This window comes from Oncorhynchus tshawytscha, linkage group LG16, assembly GCF_018296145.1.
Source record: "Oncorhynchus tshawytscha isolate Ot180627B linkage group LG16, Otsh_v2.0, whole genome shotgun sequence".
Taxonomy (NCBI): domain Eukaryota; kingdom Metazoa; phylum Chordata; class Actinopteri; order Salmoniformes; family Salmonidae; genus Oncorhynchus; species Oncorhynchus tshawytscha.
The window spans coordinates 64,735,436-64,749,194 of record NC_056444.1 but is presented as its reverse complement, the minus strand read 5'-3'; the positions used below and the strand labels follow the sequence as shown (position 1 = coordinate 64,749,194).

General features: G+C 41.9%; 1 protein-coding gene across 3 annotated transcripts in view; it reads left to right on the top strand.

Annotated features, from left to right (window-relative positions):
• The window catches only part of LOC112244981 (vitamin D3 receptor A), an 86,284-nt gene extending 74,223 nt beyond the window's left edge, over nt 1-12,061 (top strand). For all 3 annotated transcript variants that reach the window (XM_024412899.2, XM_024412900.2, XM_024412898.2), the window contains 3 exons: nt 6,631-6,785; nt 11,326-11,442; nt 11,601-12,061. In XM_024412899.2, the coding sequence (XP_024268667.1) occupies nt 6,631-6,785; nt 11,326-11,442; nt 11,601-11,854 (526 nt within the window). In that variant the 3' untranslated portion in view covers nt 11,855-12,061. The remainder of the gene's footprint in view (nt 1-6,630; nt 6,786-11,325; nt 11,443-11,600) is intronic.
• The last annotated feature ends 1,698 nt before the right edge of the window (nt 12,062-13,759 follow it).

Sequence of the window (13,759 nt, the reverse complement as noted above, 5' to 3'; positions counted from 1 at the left end):
ATCTAAAGTGGAAATCTAATTAGCATTATAATAAATATCCCCAACAAAATCTGTCTAAACTAGAGTTATGTTTTTTTGCATGAGCTGCATCTCAATCCAACGCATCCGCAAATGGTGGCCTTTCACATCTGCGGTGGAAGGTGGCCAAGCTACAGTGGTGTTTGTCCTGAAAATCGGTCTTCTCATGAAAACATCTGAACGGTTTGGCCTACGTGTCGCAAACACAATGGTGTTCTCCATTTTGCTCTGCAACCCCCACAAGCGTCACGGGACTCTGCCAATTTCTGTCTGTAGCGTCCGAACAGTTTGGGCTACACACTAATATGACCCCTCTATGGAAAGGTGAGACTCCCACCAACACGTACGTTGGTTATTTTGCTCTAGGATGCTCACAAGACTCGTCTGAAGGTAGCCTGATAACAGTTTTAAAAAAGTTAGTGCTTTGTTAAATATGGTTCAATATTTAACAAAATACAAAACATTTCTGATCGTACTTATAAGGAAACTATAGGACACTTTAAAACAACATTTTTGATTACATTTTGTGCTCTGTTTGTTCGTGTATGAATCCGTTAAAATATATTTTGATATAATAATATATATTTGAGATTCTTTAAAGTAGCCACACTTTGCCTTGATGGCTTTGCACACTCTTGGCATTCTCTCAACCATCTTCATAAGTGTGAATTTGTGCTGGAATTTCTTTCCTTAATGAGTTTGAGCCAATTAGTTGTGTTGTGATAAAGTATGGGGGTATACAGAAGACAGCCCTATTTGGTAAAAGACCATTTCCATATTATGGCAAGAACAGCTCAAATAAGTAAAGAGAAACGACAGCCCATAAGGCTGTAATGTAACAAAATGTGAAAAAAAGTCAAGGGGTCTGAATACTTTCCCACGGGGTTTTTACTCACATCCAAAACTTGATTAGTTTAATAAAGTTTTGATGATTTAAGACTTATTTCAAAGAGGTGTCACGAGCCAAACCCTTATCAATAGTCTTGACTACTTGAGTCCAACGCAACTGATATACTGCTTTCTCAGGAACGGGCCAAAATCCCTTCATTTGTGTGAAGAAAAGATGGAGGGGGGGGGGGATTTCGGGCTGCCTTCTGAGAATTCGTAGACGAGTGAGTAAACTCCCCACTGTCATCTGTTCTATTGGCCACCGTGCAATCATTGGAAAATAAAATGGATGACCTATGATCAAGATTATACTACCAACGGAACATTTAAAAACTGTAGTGTCTTGTGTTTCACCGAGTTTTGACTGAACTACGACATGGATAATTTCGATTTCAAAAAAGCTTTTCGGTGAAAGCAGAACATATCATTGTTAGGTCAGCAAATAGTCACAGAAAGCATATAGAGATTTTCCAAGCAAAGAGAGGAGTCACAAAAAGCAGAAATATTGATAAAATGAATCACTAACCTTTGATATTCTTCATGAGATGACACTCCCGGGACAACATTTTACACAATGCATGTACAGTGCCTTGCGAAAGTATTCGGCCCCCTTGAACTTTGCGACCTTTTGCCACATTTCAGGCTTCAAACATAAAGATATAAAACTGTATTTTTTTGTGAAGAATCAACAACAAGTGGGACACAATCATGAAGTGGAATGACATTTATTGGATATTTCAAACTTTTTTAACAAATCAAAAACTGAAAAATTGGGCGTGCAAAATTATTCAGCCCCCTTAAGTTAATACTTTGTAGCGCCACCTTTTGCTGCGATTACAGCTGTAAGTCGCTTGGGGTATGTCTCTATCAGTTTTGCACATCGAGAGACTGAAATTTTTCCCATTCCTCCTTGCAAAACAGCTCGAGCTCAGTGAGGTTGGATGGAGAGCATTTGTGAACAGCAGTTTTCAGTTCTTTCCACAGATTCTCGATTGGATTCAGGTCTGGACTTTGACTTGGCCATTCTAACACCTGGATATGTTTATTTTTGAACCATTCCATTGTAGATTTTGCTTTATGTTTTGGATCATTGTCTTGTTGGAAGACAAATCTCCGTCCCAGTCTCAGGTCTTTTGCAGACTCCATCAGGTTTTCTTCCAGAATGGTCCTGTATTTGGCTCCATCCATCTTCCCATCAATTTTAACCATCTTCCCTGTCCCTGCTGAAGAAAAGCAGGCCCAAACCATGATGCTGCCACCACCATGTTTGACAGTGGGTATGGTGTGTTCAGGGTGATGAGCTGTGTTGCTTTTACGCCAAACATAACGTTTTGCATTGTTGCCAAAAAGTTCAATTTTGGTTTCATCTGACCAGAGCACCTTCTTCCACATGTTTGGTGTGTCTCCCAGGTGGCTTGTGGCAAACTTTAAACGACACTTTTTATGGATATCTTTAAGAAATGGCTTTCTTCTTGCCACTCTTCCATAAAGGCCAGATTTGTGCAATATACGACTGATTGGTGTCCTATGGACAGAGTCTCCCACCTCAGCTGTAGATCTCTGCAGTTCATCCAGAGTGATCATGGGCCTCTTGGCTGCATCTCTGGTCAGTCTTCTCCTTGTATGAGCTGAAAGTTTAGAGGGACGGCCAGGTCTTGGTAGATTTGCAGTGGTCTGATACTCCTTCCATTTAAATATTATCGCTTGCACAGTGCTCCTTGGGATGTTTAAAGCTTGGGAAATCTTTTTGTATCCAAATCCGGCTTTAAACTTCTTCACAACAGTATCTCGGACCTGCCTGGTGTGTTCCTTGTTCTTCATGATGCTCTCTGCGCTTTTAACGGACCTCTGAGACTATCACAGTGCAGGTGCATTTATACGGAGACTTGATTACACACAGGTGGATTGTATTTATCATCATTAGTCATTTAGGTCAACATTGGATCATTCAGAGATCCTCACTGAAGTTCTGGAGAGAGTTTGCTGCACTGAAAGTAAAGGGGCTGAATAATTTTGCACGCCAATTTTTCAGTTTTTGATTTGTTAAAAAAGTTTGAAATATCCAATAAATGTCGTTCCAGTTCATGATTGTGTCCTACTTGTTGTTGATTCTTCACACAAAAAATACAGTTTTATATCTTTATGTTTGAAGCCTGAAATGTGGCAAAAGGTCGCAAAGTTCAAGGGGGCCGAATACTTTCGCAAGGCACTGTATGTTTTGTTCAATCAAGTTCATATTTCTAACCAAAAACCTCAGTTTACATTTGGCTTTGCCTCCAAAACATCCCGTGAATTTGCACAGAGCCACATCAAATCACAGAAATACTCATAATAAACATTAATAAAAGATAGAAGTGTTATTCACAGATTTAAATATATACTTCTCCTTAATGCAACTGCTGTGTCAGATTTTTAAAAAACTTTACGGAAAAAGCAAACCATGCAATAATCTAAGTATGGCGCTCAGACGACATACAAAACCCAAGAATATATCCGCCATGTTGGAGTCAACATAAGTCAGAAATAGCATTATAAATATTCGCTTTGATGATCTTCGTCAGAATGCACTCCCAGGTATCCCAGTTCCACAATAAATGTTTGATTTGTTCCATAAAGTCCATTATTTATATCCAAATTCCTCCTTTTGTTAGGGCGTTTCGTCAACAAATCGAAACTCACGAGGCGCGGGCAAGTCCAGCGGAAATGTCAGGCGAAAATTCCAAAAAGTTATATTACTGGTCGTAGAAACAAATCAAACGATGTATAGACTCAATCTTTAGGATTTAAAAAAAAACATAAATGTTCAATAATGTCCCACCTGGAGAATTCATTTCTCTGTAGAAAAGCAATGGAACGAGAGGTAACTTTCTCATAACCGCACGCCATGAGACCGAGGCTGCTGGCAGACCTCTGACTCATACCCCTCCCTTTCAGCCCCCCTTCACAGTAGAAGCCTGAAACAACGTTCTAAAGACTGTTGACATCTAGTGGAAGCCACAGGAAGTGCAAGATGACCCATATCCCACTGTATATTCAATAGGGGCAGAGTTGAAAACCTACAAACCTCAGATTTCCCACTTCCTGGTTGGATTTTTTTCTCAGGTTTTTACCTGCCATATGAGTTCTGTTATACTCACAGACATCATTCAAACAGTTTTAGAAACTGCGGAGTGTTTTCTATCCAATACTACTGATAATATGCATATATTAGCATCTGGGACTGAGTAGGAGGCAGTTTACTCTTGGCACGCTTTTCATCCAAATGTGAAAATGCTGCCCCCTATCCATAAGAAGTTTTAAAGGAGTCTCGAGGTATTTCTCGCCTGAGGTAGAGTACCTTATGATAAGCTGTAGACCACACTATCTACCAAGAGCATTCTCATCTATATTATTCGTAGCCGTCTATTTACCTCCACAAACCGATGCTGGCACTCAGACCGCACTCAACCAGCTGTATAAGGCCATAAGCAAACAAGGAAATGCTCATCCAGAGGTGGCGCTCCTAGTGGCTGGGGACTTTAATGCAGGGAAACTTACTTCTGTTTTACCTAATTTCTACCAGCATGTGCAACCAGAGGGGGAAAAAACTCTAGACCACCTTTACTCTACACACAGAGATGCATACAAAGCTCTCTCCCGCCCTCCATTTGGCAAATCTGACCATAATTATATCCTCCTGATTCCTGCTTACAAGCAAACACTAAAGCAGGAAGTACTAGTGACTCGCTCAATACAGAAGTGGTCAGATGACGTGGATGCTACGCGACAGGACTGTTTTGCTAGCACAGGCTGGAATATGTTCCGGGATTCATCAAAGGGCATTGAGGAGTATACCACCTCAGTCATCGGCTTCATCAATAAGTGCATTGACAACGTTGTCCCCACAGTGACTGTATGTACATATCCCAACCAGAAGCCATGGATTACAGGCAATATCTGCATCGAGCTCAAGGAGCGGGACACTTATCCAGATGCTTAAAAGAAATCGTGCTCGGCCCTCCGATGAACCATCAAACAAGCAAAGCGTCAATACAGGATTAAGATTGAATCCTATCACATCGGCTCTGATGGATGTGGCAGGGCTTGAAAACTGTTACGGACTACAAAGGGAAACCCAGCCACGAGCTGCCCAGTGATGCGAGTCTACCAGACAAGCTAAATTACTTTTATGTTTGCTTCGAGGCAAGCAACACTGAAGCATGCATGAGAGCACCAGTTGTTCTGAACGACTATGTGATAGCGCTCTCGGTATCCGAGGTGAGCAAGACCTTTTAAACAGGTCAACATTCACAAAGCCTCGGGACCAGACGTATTACCAGGACGTGTACTCTAAGCATGTGCGGACAAACTGGCAAGTGTCTTCACTGACATTTTCAACCTCTCCCTGGCTGAGTCTGTAATATCTACATGTTTCAAGCAGACCACCATAGTCCCTGTGCCCAAGAACACTACGGTAACCTGCCTAAATGATTACCGCCCTGTAGCACTCACGTCAATAGCCATGAAGTGCTTTGAAAGGCTGGTCATGGCTCATATCAACAGCATCCTCCTGGATACCCTAGACCTACTCCAATTCGTATCGGGGCACCCTGTATATAGCCCCGTTGTTATTTTTGTTACTTTTTATAATTTTTTTACTCATATTTATTTGGTAAATATTTTCTTAACTCTTTCTTGAACTGCACTGTTGGTTAAGGCTTTGTAAGTAAGCATTTCACAGTAAGGTCTACACATGTTGTATTCGACACAGGTGACAGTTTGATTTGCATTGGGCAGGACAAAAACAACTGCCTTTATTGAGGAGGGGAGGCTATATGCTTGTTTTTTAATCAAATGAAACGAAATGGGTAAGAAACATTATTCAGACTTTGGTCTAAGAAAGCATTCAGGTAAATGGCTGAATCCTGTATTTGTGACGAAGGGTTAGATCACAGGTGTAAACAGATCTCCATTTCTAGCCATGTCAGTCAGTGTTGCATGTATTCAGGATTCCCTTTGTGTCGGAGGATCTGTTTAGAATAACCTGGCTGGCTGTGTGTTAGCCACACTAACAAAGGCTGTCAGGCTCATGATGACTCATCATAAGAAGGGAATAGGCACAGAGGCAGAGCGGATAGAGTTTCCCGTTAGTTTGGTGTTAACCTTCGTACCGGTGTGTGAATATGGAAGGTTGGATGAGATAAAGCCTGTGTGCTCATGCCTCCAATAGCAACATTTAAGTGAAGCACACGCTGCAGTGCACCATGGAACGCTGTTGTCCCGGTAACCATAAAATTCATTGTACTACCTGTCCTTTCCGGTCTCCCCCTCCCTTAGAAAATTCTAGAAAACAGTGCTCATTCAATTCATTCATCTGTGTGTACAAAAAAATACGAGCAAAAGATGGCAATTAAATATTTGTCAGACTGACAATAAGGCAATTCCAGTTTCAAGGTTAAGAACTAGTTTGTTTAGTTTGGAAATAGAAGAATGACATTGCCCAATGTGCTGTAAGATTCCAGCCTTTGATTGTTGTTATGCCGATTCCCTCATCTTTTGGTACCAATGAAACACTGTCTCTGCCATCAAATCTGGAATGAATTTCACATTGGGAGAAATAGGTTGCTATTGCCACAGTTTCTCATCAGGTAAAGTAAAAGCAGATAAGGCCCTCTGTGTATGATGGGGTGAGGGCACCCTGTCAATCTGCATGTTTGGCTCAATACATGTATTGTGTGTTTCCAGAGGGCTGACTGCTGAGGACCAGATCGCCCTGCTGAAATCCAGTGCCATCGAGATCATCATGCTGCGTTCCAACCAGTCCTTCAACCTAGAGGACATGTCCTGGAGCTGTGGTGGTGGTCCTGACTTCAAGTACTGCGTCAACGACGTCACCAAGGGTGAAATACATGTACACACACACACTCTACACACTGTACGTACACTCCCCTCCGCATGTTTAAATTTGGCTCTATACTTCAGCTTTTTGGTTTTGAGATCAAATGTTTCATTTAAAGCAACTGTGCAAGAATGGCACCTTTTATTTTAGGGTATTTTCATATCTGTTTTACTGTTTAGAAATGGAAGCACTGTGTACAGTGCATTTGGAAAGTATTCAGACTCTGTGACTTTTCCACATTTTGTTAAGTTATACTTATTCTAAAATGGATTAAATAGTTTCCTCAATCTACACACACTACCCCTTAATGACAAAGCAACAACTGGTTTTTAGAAATGTTTGCAAATGTAGAATAAAAAATAATGAAATATAACATTTACATAAGTATTCAGACCCTTTACTCAGTACTTTGTTGAAGCACCTTTGGCAGCAATGACAGCCTCCAGTCTTATTGGGTATGACGCTACAAGCATGGCACACCTGTATTTAGGGAGTTTCTCCCATGCTTCTCTGCTGATCCTCTCAAGCTCTGTCAGGTTGGATGGGGAGCGTCGCGGCACAGCTATTTTCAGTTCTCTCCAGAGATGTTCGATCAGGTTCAAGTCCGGGCTCTGGCTGGGCCACTCTAGGACATTGAGACTTGTCCCGAAGCTACTCCTGCGTTGTCTTGGCTGTGTGTTTAGGGTCGTTGTCCTCTTGGAAGGGGAACCTTTGCCCCAGTTTGTTTCTGAGCACTCTGGAGCAGGTATTCATCAAGAATCTCTCTCTACTTTACTCCGCTCATCTTTGCCTCGATCCTAACTAGTCTCCCAGTCCCTGCCGCTGAAAAACATCCCCACAGCATGATGCTGCTGCCACCACCATGCTTCACTGTAGGGCTGGTGCCAGGTTTCCTCCAGATGTGACGCTTGGCATTCAGGCCAAAGAGTTCAATCTTGGTTTCATCAGACCAGATAATTTTGTTTCTCATGGTCAGAGTCCTTTAGGTGCCTTTTGGCAAACTCCCACCAGGCTCTCATGTGCCTGAAGAGTGGCTTCTGTCTGGCCGCTCAACCATAAAGGCCTGATTTTGGTGGAGTGCTGCAGAGATGGTTGTCCTTCTGGAAGATTCTCCCATGTCCACAGAGGAACTCTGGCTCTCTGTCAGAGTGACCATCGGGTTCTTGGTCACCTCCCTGACCAAGGCCCTTCTCTCCCGATTGCTCAGTTTGGCTGGGCAGCCAGCTGTAGGAAGAGTCTTGGTGGTGCCAAGGATCTTGGAGGCCACTGTGTTCTTGGGGACCTTCAATGCTGCAGAAATGTTTTGGTACCCTTACCCAGATCTGTGCTTCTACACAATCCTGTCTCTGAGCTCTACGGACAATTCCTTCAACCTCATGGCTTTGTTTTTACTCTGACATGCACTGTCAACTGTGGGATCTTATATAGACAGGTGTGTGCCTTTCCAAATCATGTCCAATCAATTGAATGTACCACAGGTGGACTCCCAAGTTGTAGAAACATCAGGGATGATCAATGGAAACAGGATGCACCTGAGCTCAATTTTGAATCTCATAGCAAATGGTCTGAATACTTTTGTAAATAAAGGTATTTCTGTTTTTTATTTTTAATACATTTGCAAACATTTCCACAAACCTCTTCGCTTTTTAATTTTTTTTTTTTTTTACATTTTAGAATATGGCTGTAACAAAACAGAAGAATTCGTAAGTATTTGAACAAATTCACTTATAATGTATTCAATTAGTCAAGAGTTTTAGTATTTGGTCCCATATTCATAGCACACAATGATTACATCAAGCTTGTGACTCTACAAACGTGTTGAATGTATTTGCTGTTCGTTTTGGTTGTGCCCAATATAGAAATGAATGGCAAATAAGGAATTATCATTTTGGAGTCACTTTTATTGCAAATAAAAATAGAAGATGTTTCTGAATGCTTCTACATTAAAGATGCACTATACAGAAATTGCTCCACAATTTCTTGATTGCTAAAATTCTAATAGTTTTTCCACATTTTGGTTTGTGATGAAAGAAGCATAGTGTATCATTGTACCATGTAAACCGGTGTGAATTATATTTTCCGCAATTTAAAACTGGTGTACAAACCTGAAAGAAAAACGAAGCTTAAGAACGGGAAATAGAAATAGCGCACATAAAACAGATCTACCGCTTCTTAGACTTGCTTTCAATGAGAATGACAGACAGATCTATAACACACTTTTCTAAGTTGAATTTGGTCTGGTTGCCCAAAAACTGACATATTGCAGCTTTAATGTACAGTGCCTTGCGAAAGTATTCAGCCCTCTTGAACTTTGCGACCTTTTGCCACATTTCAGGCTTCAAACATAAAGATATAAAACTGTATTTTTTTGTGAAGAATCAACAACAAGTGGGACACAATCATGAAGTGGAACGACATTTATTGGATATTTCAAACTTTTTTAACAAATCAAAAACTGAAAAATTAGGCGTGCAAAATTATTCAGCCCCTTTACTTTCAGTGCAGCAAACTCTCTCCAGAAGTTCAGTGAGGATCTCTGAATGATCCAATGTTGACCTAAATGACTAATGATGATAAATACAATCCCCCTGTGTGTAATCAAGTCTCCGTATAAATGCACCTGCACTGTGATAGTCTCAGAGGTCCGTTAAAAGCGCAGAGAGCATCATGAAGAACAAGGAACACACCAGGCAGGTCCGAGATACTGTTGTGAAGAAGTTTAAAGCCGGATTTGGATACAAAAAGATTTCCCAAGCTTTAAACATCCCAAGGAGCACTGTGCAAGCGATAATATTGAAATGGAAGGAGTATCAGACCACTGCAAATCTACCAAGACCTGGCCGTCCCTCTAAACTTTCAGCACATACAAGGAGAAGACTGATCAGAGATGCAGCCAAGAGGCCCATGATCACTCTGGATGAACTGCAGAGATCTACAGCTGAGGTGGGAGACTCTGTCCATAGGACAACAATCAGTCGTATATTGCACAAATCTGGCCTTTATGGAAGAGTGGCAAGAAGAAAGCCATTTCTTAAAGATATCCATAAAAAGTGTGGTTTAAAGTTTGCCACAAGCCACCTGGGAGACACACAAAACATGTGGAAGAAGGTGCTCTGGTCAGATGAAACCAAAATTGAACTTTTTGGCAACAATGCAAAACGTTATGTTTGGCGTAAAAGCAACACAGCTCATCACCCTGAACACACCATCCCCACTGTCAAACATGGTGGTGGCAGCATCATGGTTTGGGCCTGCTTTTCTTCAGCAGGGACAGGGAAGATGGTTAAAATTGATGGGAAGATGGATGGAGCCAAATACAGGACCATTCTGGAAGAAAACCTGATGGAGTCTGCAAAAGACCTGAGACTGGGACGGAGATTTGTCTTCCAACAAGACAATGATCCAAAACATAAAGCAAAATCTACAATGGAATGGTTAAAAAATAAACATATCCAGGTGTTAGAATGGCCAAGTCAAAGTCCAGACCTGAATCCAATCGAGAATCTGTGGAAAGAACTGAAAACTGCTGTTCACAAATGCTCTCCATCTAACCTCACTGAGCTCGAGCTGTTTTGCAAGGAGGAATGGGAAAAAATGTCAGTCTCTAGATGTGCAAAACTGATAGAGACATACCCCAAGCGACTTACAGCTGTACTCGCAGCAAAAGGTGGCGCTACAAAGTATTAACTTAAGGGGGCTGAATAATTTTGCACGCCCAATTTTTCAGTTTTTGATTTGTTAAAAAAGTTTGAAATATCCAATAAATGTCATTCCACTTCATGATTGTGTCCCACTTGTTGTTGATTCTTCACAAAAAAATACAGTTTTATATCTTTATGTTTGAAGCCTGAAATGTGGCAAAAGGTCGCAAAGTTCAAGGGGGCCGAATACTTTCGCAAGGCACTGTAGATGCTACCTTGATTAGGAATAGTTGAGCAATAAGGCCCGGGGGGGTGTGGTATATGGCCAATATACCACGGCTAAGAGCTTTCAGGCACAACGCAACGCGGATGAGTGAGAATGTTAGAGGCACAAAGACCATACACCCCCCCTGTTATTGGTAATGGTGAGAGGTTAGCATTTTTAGGGGGGAGATTCTTTATTATTTTGGGGTATAATCATCATTATTCAAGATTCATTCATGATTATCCCTAATCATGGCAGCATCCACATTAATGTAGAAATGTTCAGAAACATGTAATTTCATTTTTCAATAAAAGTGACCCCAAAATGACACTTATTCACCATTCAGTTCCTATTGGGCAAAGCATAATACAAAGAACAACCAAAACAAACTGCAAATGCATTCAACAAGTTTGTAGAGTCACAAGCTTGATTTAGTCATTGTGTGCTTGGAATATGGGATCAAACACTACACTTTTGACTACTTTAATACACTAAGTTAATTTGTCCAAGTACTTAGTGTACCTGGAGTATCGAGACAAATGTAAACATTTTAGCTTCACTGTCCAAATAAATATGGAGGACCGTGTCAAACCACATGAGCACACACTTAACCCACTGTCGGCCCCTCCCTGTAGCGGGTCACACTCTGGACCTGTTGGAGCCACTGGTGAAGTTCCAGGTGGGCCTGAAGAAACTCAAGCTCCATGAGGAGGAACACGTGCTGCTCATGGCCATCTGCCTGCTGTCTCCAGGTATCTACCCGCTTGCTGTCATGTGTGCTTGTTACTGTGCTTTGCATGCTTTTGTACATGTTTGTGCGCACATGTACAGCATCTGTTTGTATGGTATTTTTGTGTGCATTCCCCTCTCTCCACCCCTCCTTTTAAGGGCCTCTCTCTCCTCCCTGTAGATCGACCTGGGGTGCTGGATCACGCTAAGATCGAGGTTCTCCAGGACCGTCTGTCGGAGGTGCTCCAGGCCTACATCAGAGTGAACCACCCAGGAGGACGGCTGCTCTACGCCAGGATGATCCAGAAGCTGGCCGACCTGCGCAGCCTCAACGAGGAGCACTCCAAGCAGTACCGCTCGCTGTCCTTCCAGCCAGAGCACAGCATGCAGCTCACCCCGCTGGTGCTGGAGGTGTTTGGGAGCGAGGTGTCATAGCAGCCCCTCTGACCCCTCCCCATGAGGGACCCCCAAGATGGCGTTGAGTTGCTGGATGGAGGGTTCAGCGATGGAAGGGTATCTGAGGGGGGATAGCTGAATGGACCTGATAGTGTCACTGTCAAAGAAGGTTTTAGGGGGTTAATTAGGGGATTATGGGTAAAGAGAGTGAGGGGCTTTGATAAGGTTGGAATTTCCCATTGATAAGAAAAAGGGAATTTCAAACAGAATGTATTTATAAATATATATACATACATACATAAGCTAATATCTATATTTAAAAAAAGGTTGTTTCGATTAAAACAAATGGATGAGTAATCTAATGTATATTATAGGATATGTAGGCCCTATTTGTGTGCATATGAATGTGTGTATGTGTTGACATGGTGTTTCAAATGTAAAAAATGAAATGCATGCATACAAGCATACACGCACAGACACACCCTGAGTAGAGTGTGAGGGGCCTTCTATTTTTGATGTTTGTATATTGAATGACCACAAGAGGGTGTTGTGCACAGGCTCTGACTGAGTGTTTAGTAGTGGGACTAACATCTGTGTTTCGGTAACAGTTCATGGATTGGTTAAAGTGTAGGCTACATGGGATATGTGTGGAAAATCTGGAAACTATTTGGACCTGTTGCCCCTTCAAAATATATACATTTGCCACTCAAAAAGCTCTTGCCTTCATAAAAGGAAAGAGCAACATGTTTTTAGTTCATTTTCATTATGGATTATTGGCTAGCTAAAATAAAATGAGCTAAACTAACCTAGTAAGGTGGCTAACGGCCATGCCTCAGGGAGAAGTTCGCCGTTGCTAAATACATATGTACAGTTGAAGTCGGAAGTTTACATACACCTCAGCCAAATACATTTAACTCAGTTTTTCACAATCCCAGTAAAAAGACCCGGTTTTAGGTCAGTTAGGAACACCACTTTATTTTAAGAATGTGAAATGTAAGAGAATGATTTCTTTCAGCTTTTATTTCTTTCATCACATTCCCAGTGGGTCAGAAGTTATACACTCAATTAGTATTTGGTAGCATTGCTTTTAAATTGTTTAACTTGGGTCAAACGTTTTGGGTAGCTTTCCACAAGCTTCCCAAAATAAGTTGGGTGTATTTTGGCCCATTTCCTCCTGACCTAGCTGGTGTAACTGAGTCAGGTTTGTAGGCCTCCTTGCTCTCAGACGCTTTTTCAGTTCTGCCCACACATTTTCTATAGGATTGAGGTCAGGGATTTGCGATGGCCACTCCAATACCTTGACTTTGTTGTCCTTAAGCCATTTTGCCACAACTTTGGAAGTATGCTTGGGGTCATTGTCCATTTGGAAGACCCATTTGTGACCAAGCTTTAACTTCCTGACTGATGTCTTGAGATGTTTCTTCAATATATCCACATAATTTTCCATCTTCATGATGCCATCTATTTAGTGAAGTGCACCAGTCCCTCCTGCAGCAAAGCCCCCCCGACAACATGATGCTGCCACCCCCGTGCTTCACGGTTGGGATGGTGTTCTTCGGCGTGCAAGCATCCCCCCCCTTTTCTCCAAACATAACAATGGTCATTATGTCCAGACAGTTCTATTTTTGTTTCATCAGACCAGAGGACATTTCTCAAAAAGTACAATCTTTGTCCCCATGTGCAGTTGCAAACCGTAGTCTGGCTTTTTTTATGGCAGTTTTGGAGCAGTGGCTTCTTCCTTGCTGATCGGCCTTTCAGGTTATGTCGATATAGGCCTCGTTTTACTATGGATATAGTTACTTTTGTACCTGTTTCCTCCAGCATCTTCACAAGGTCCTTTGCTGTTGTTCTGGGATTGATTTGCACTTTACGCACCAAAGTACGCCCATCTCCAGGAGACAGAAGGCATCTCCTTCCTGAGCGGTATGACGGCTGCGTGGTCCC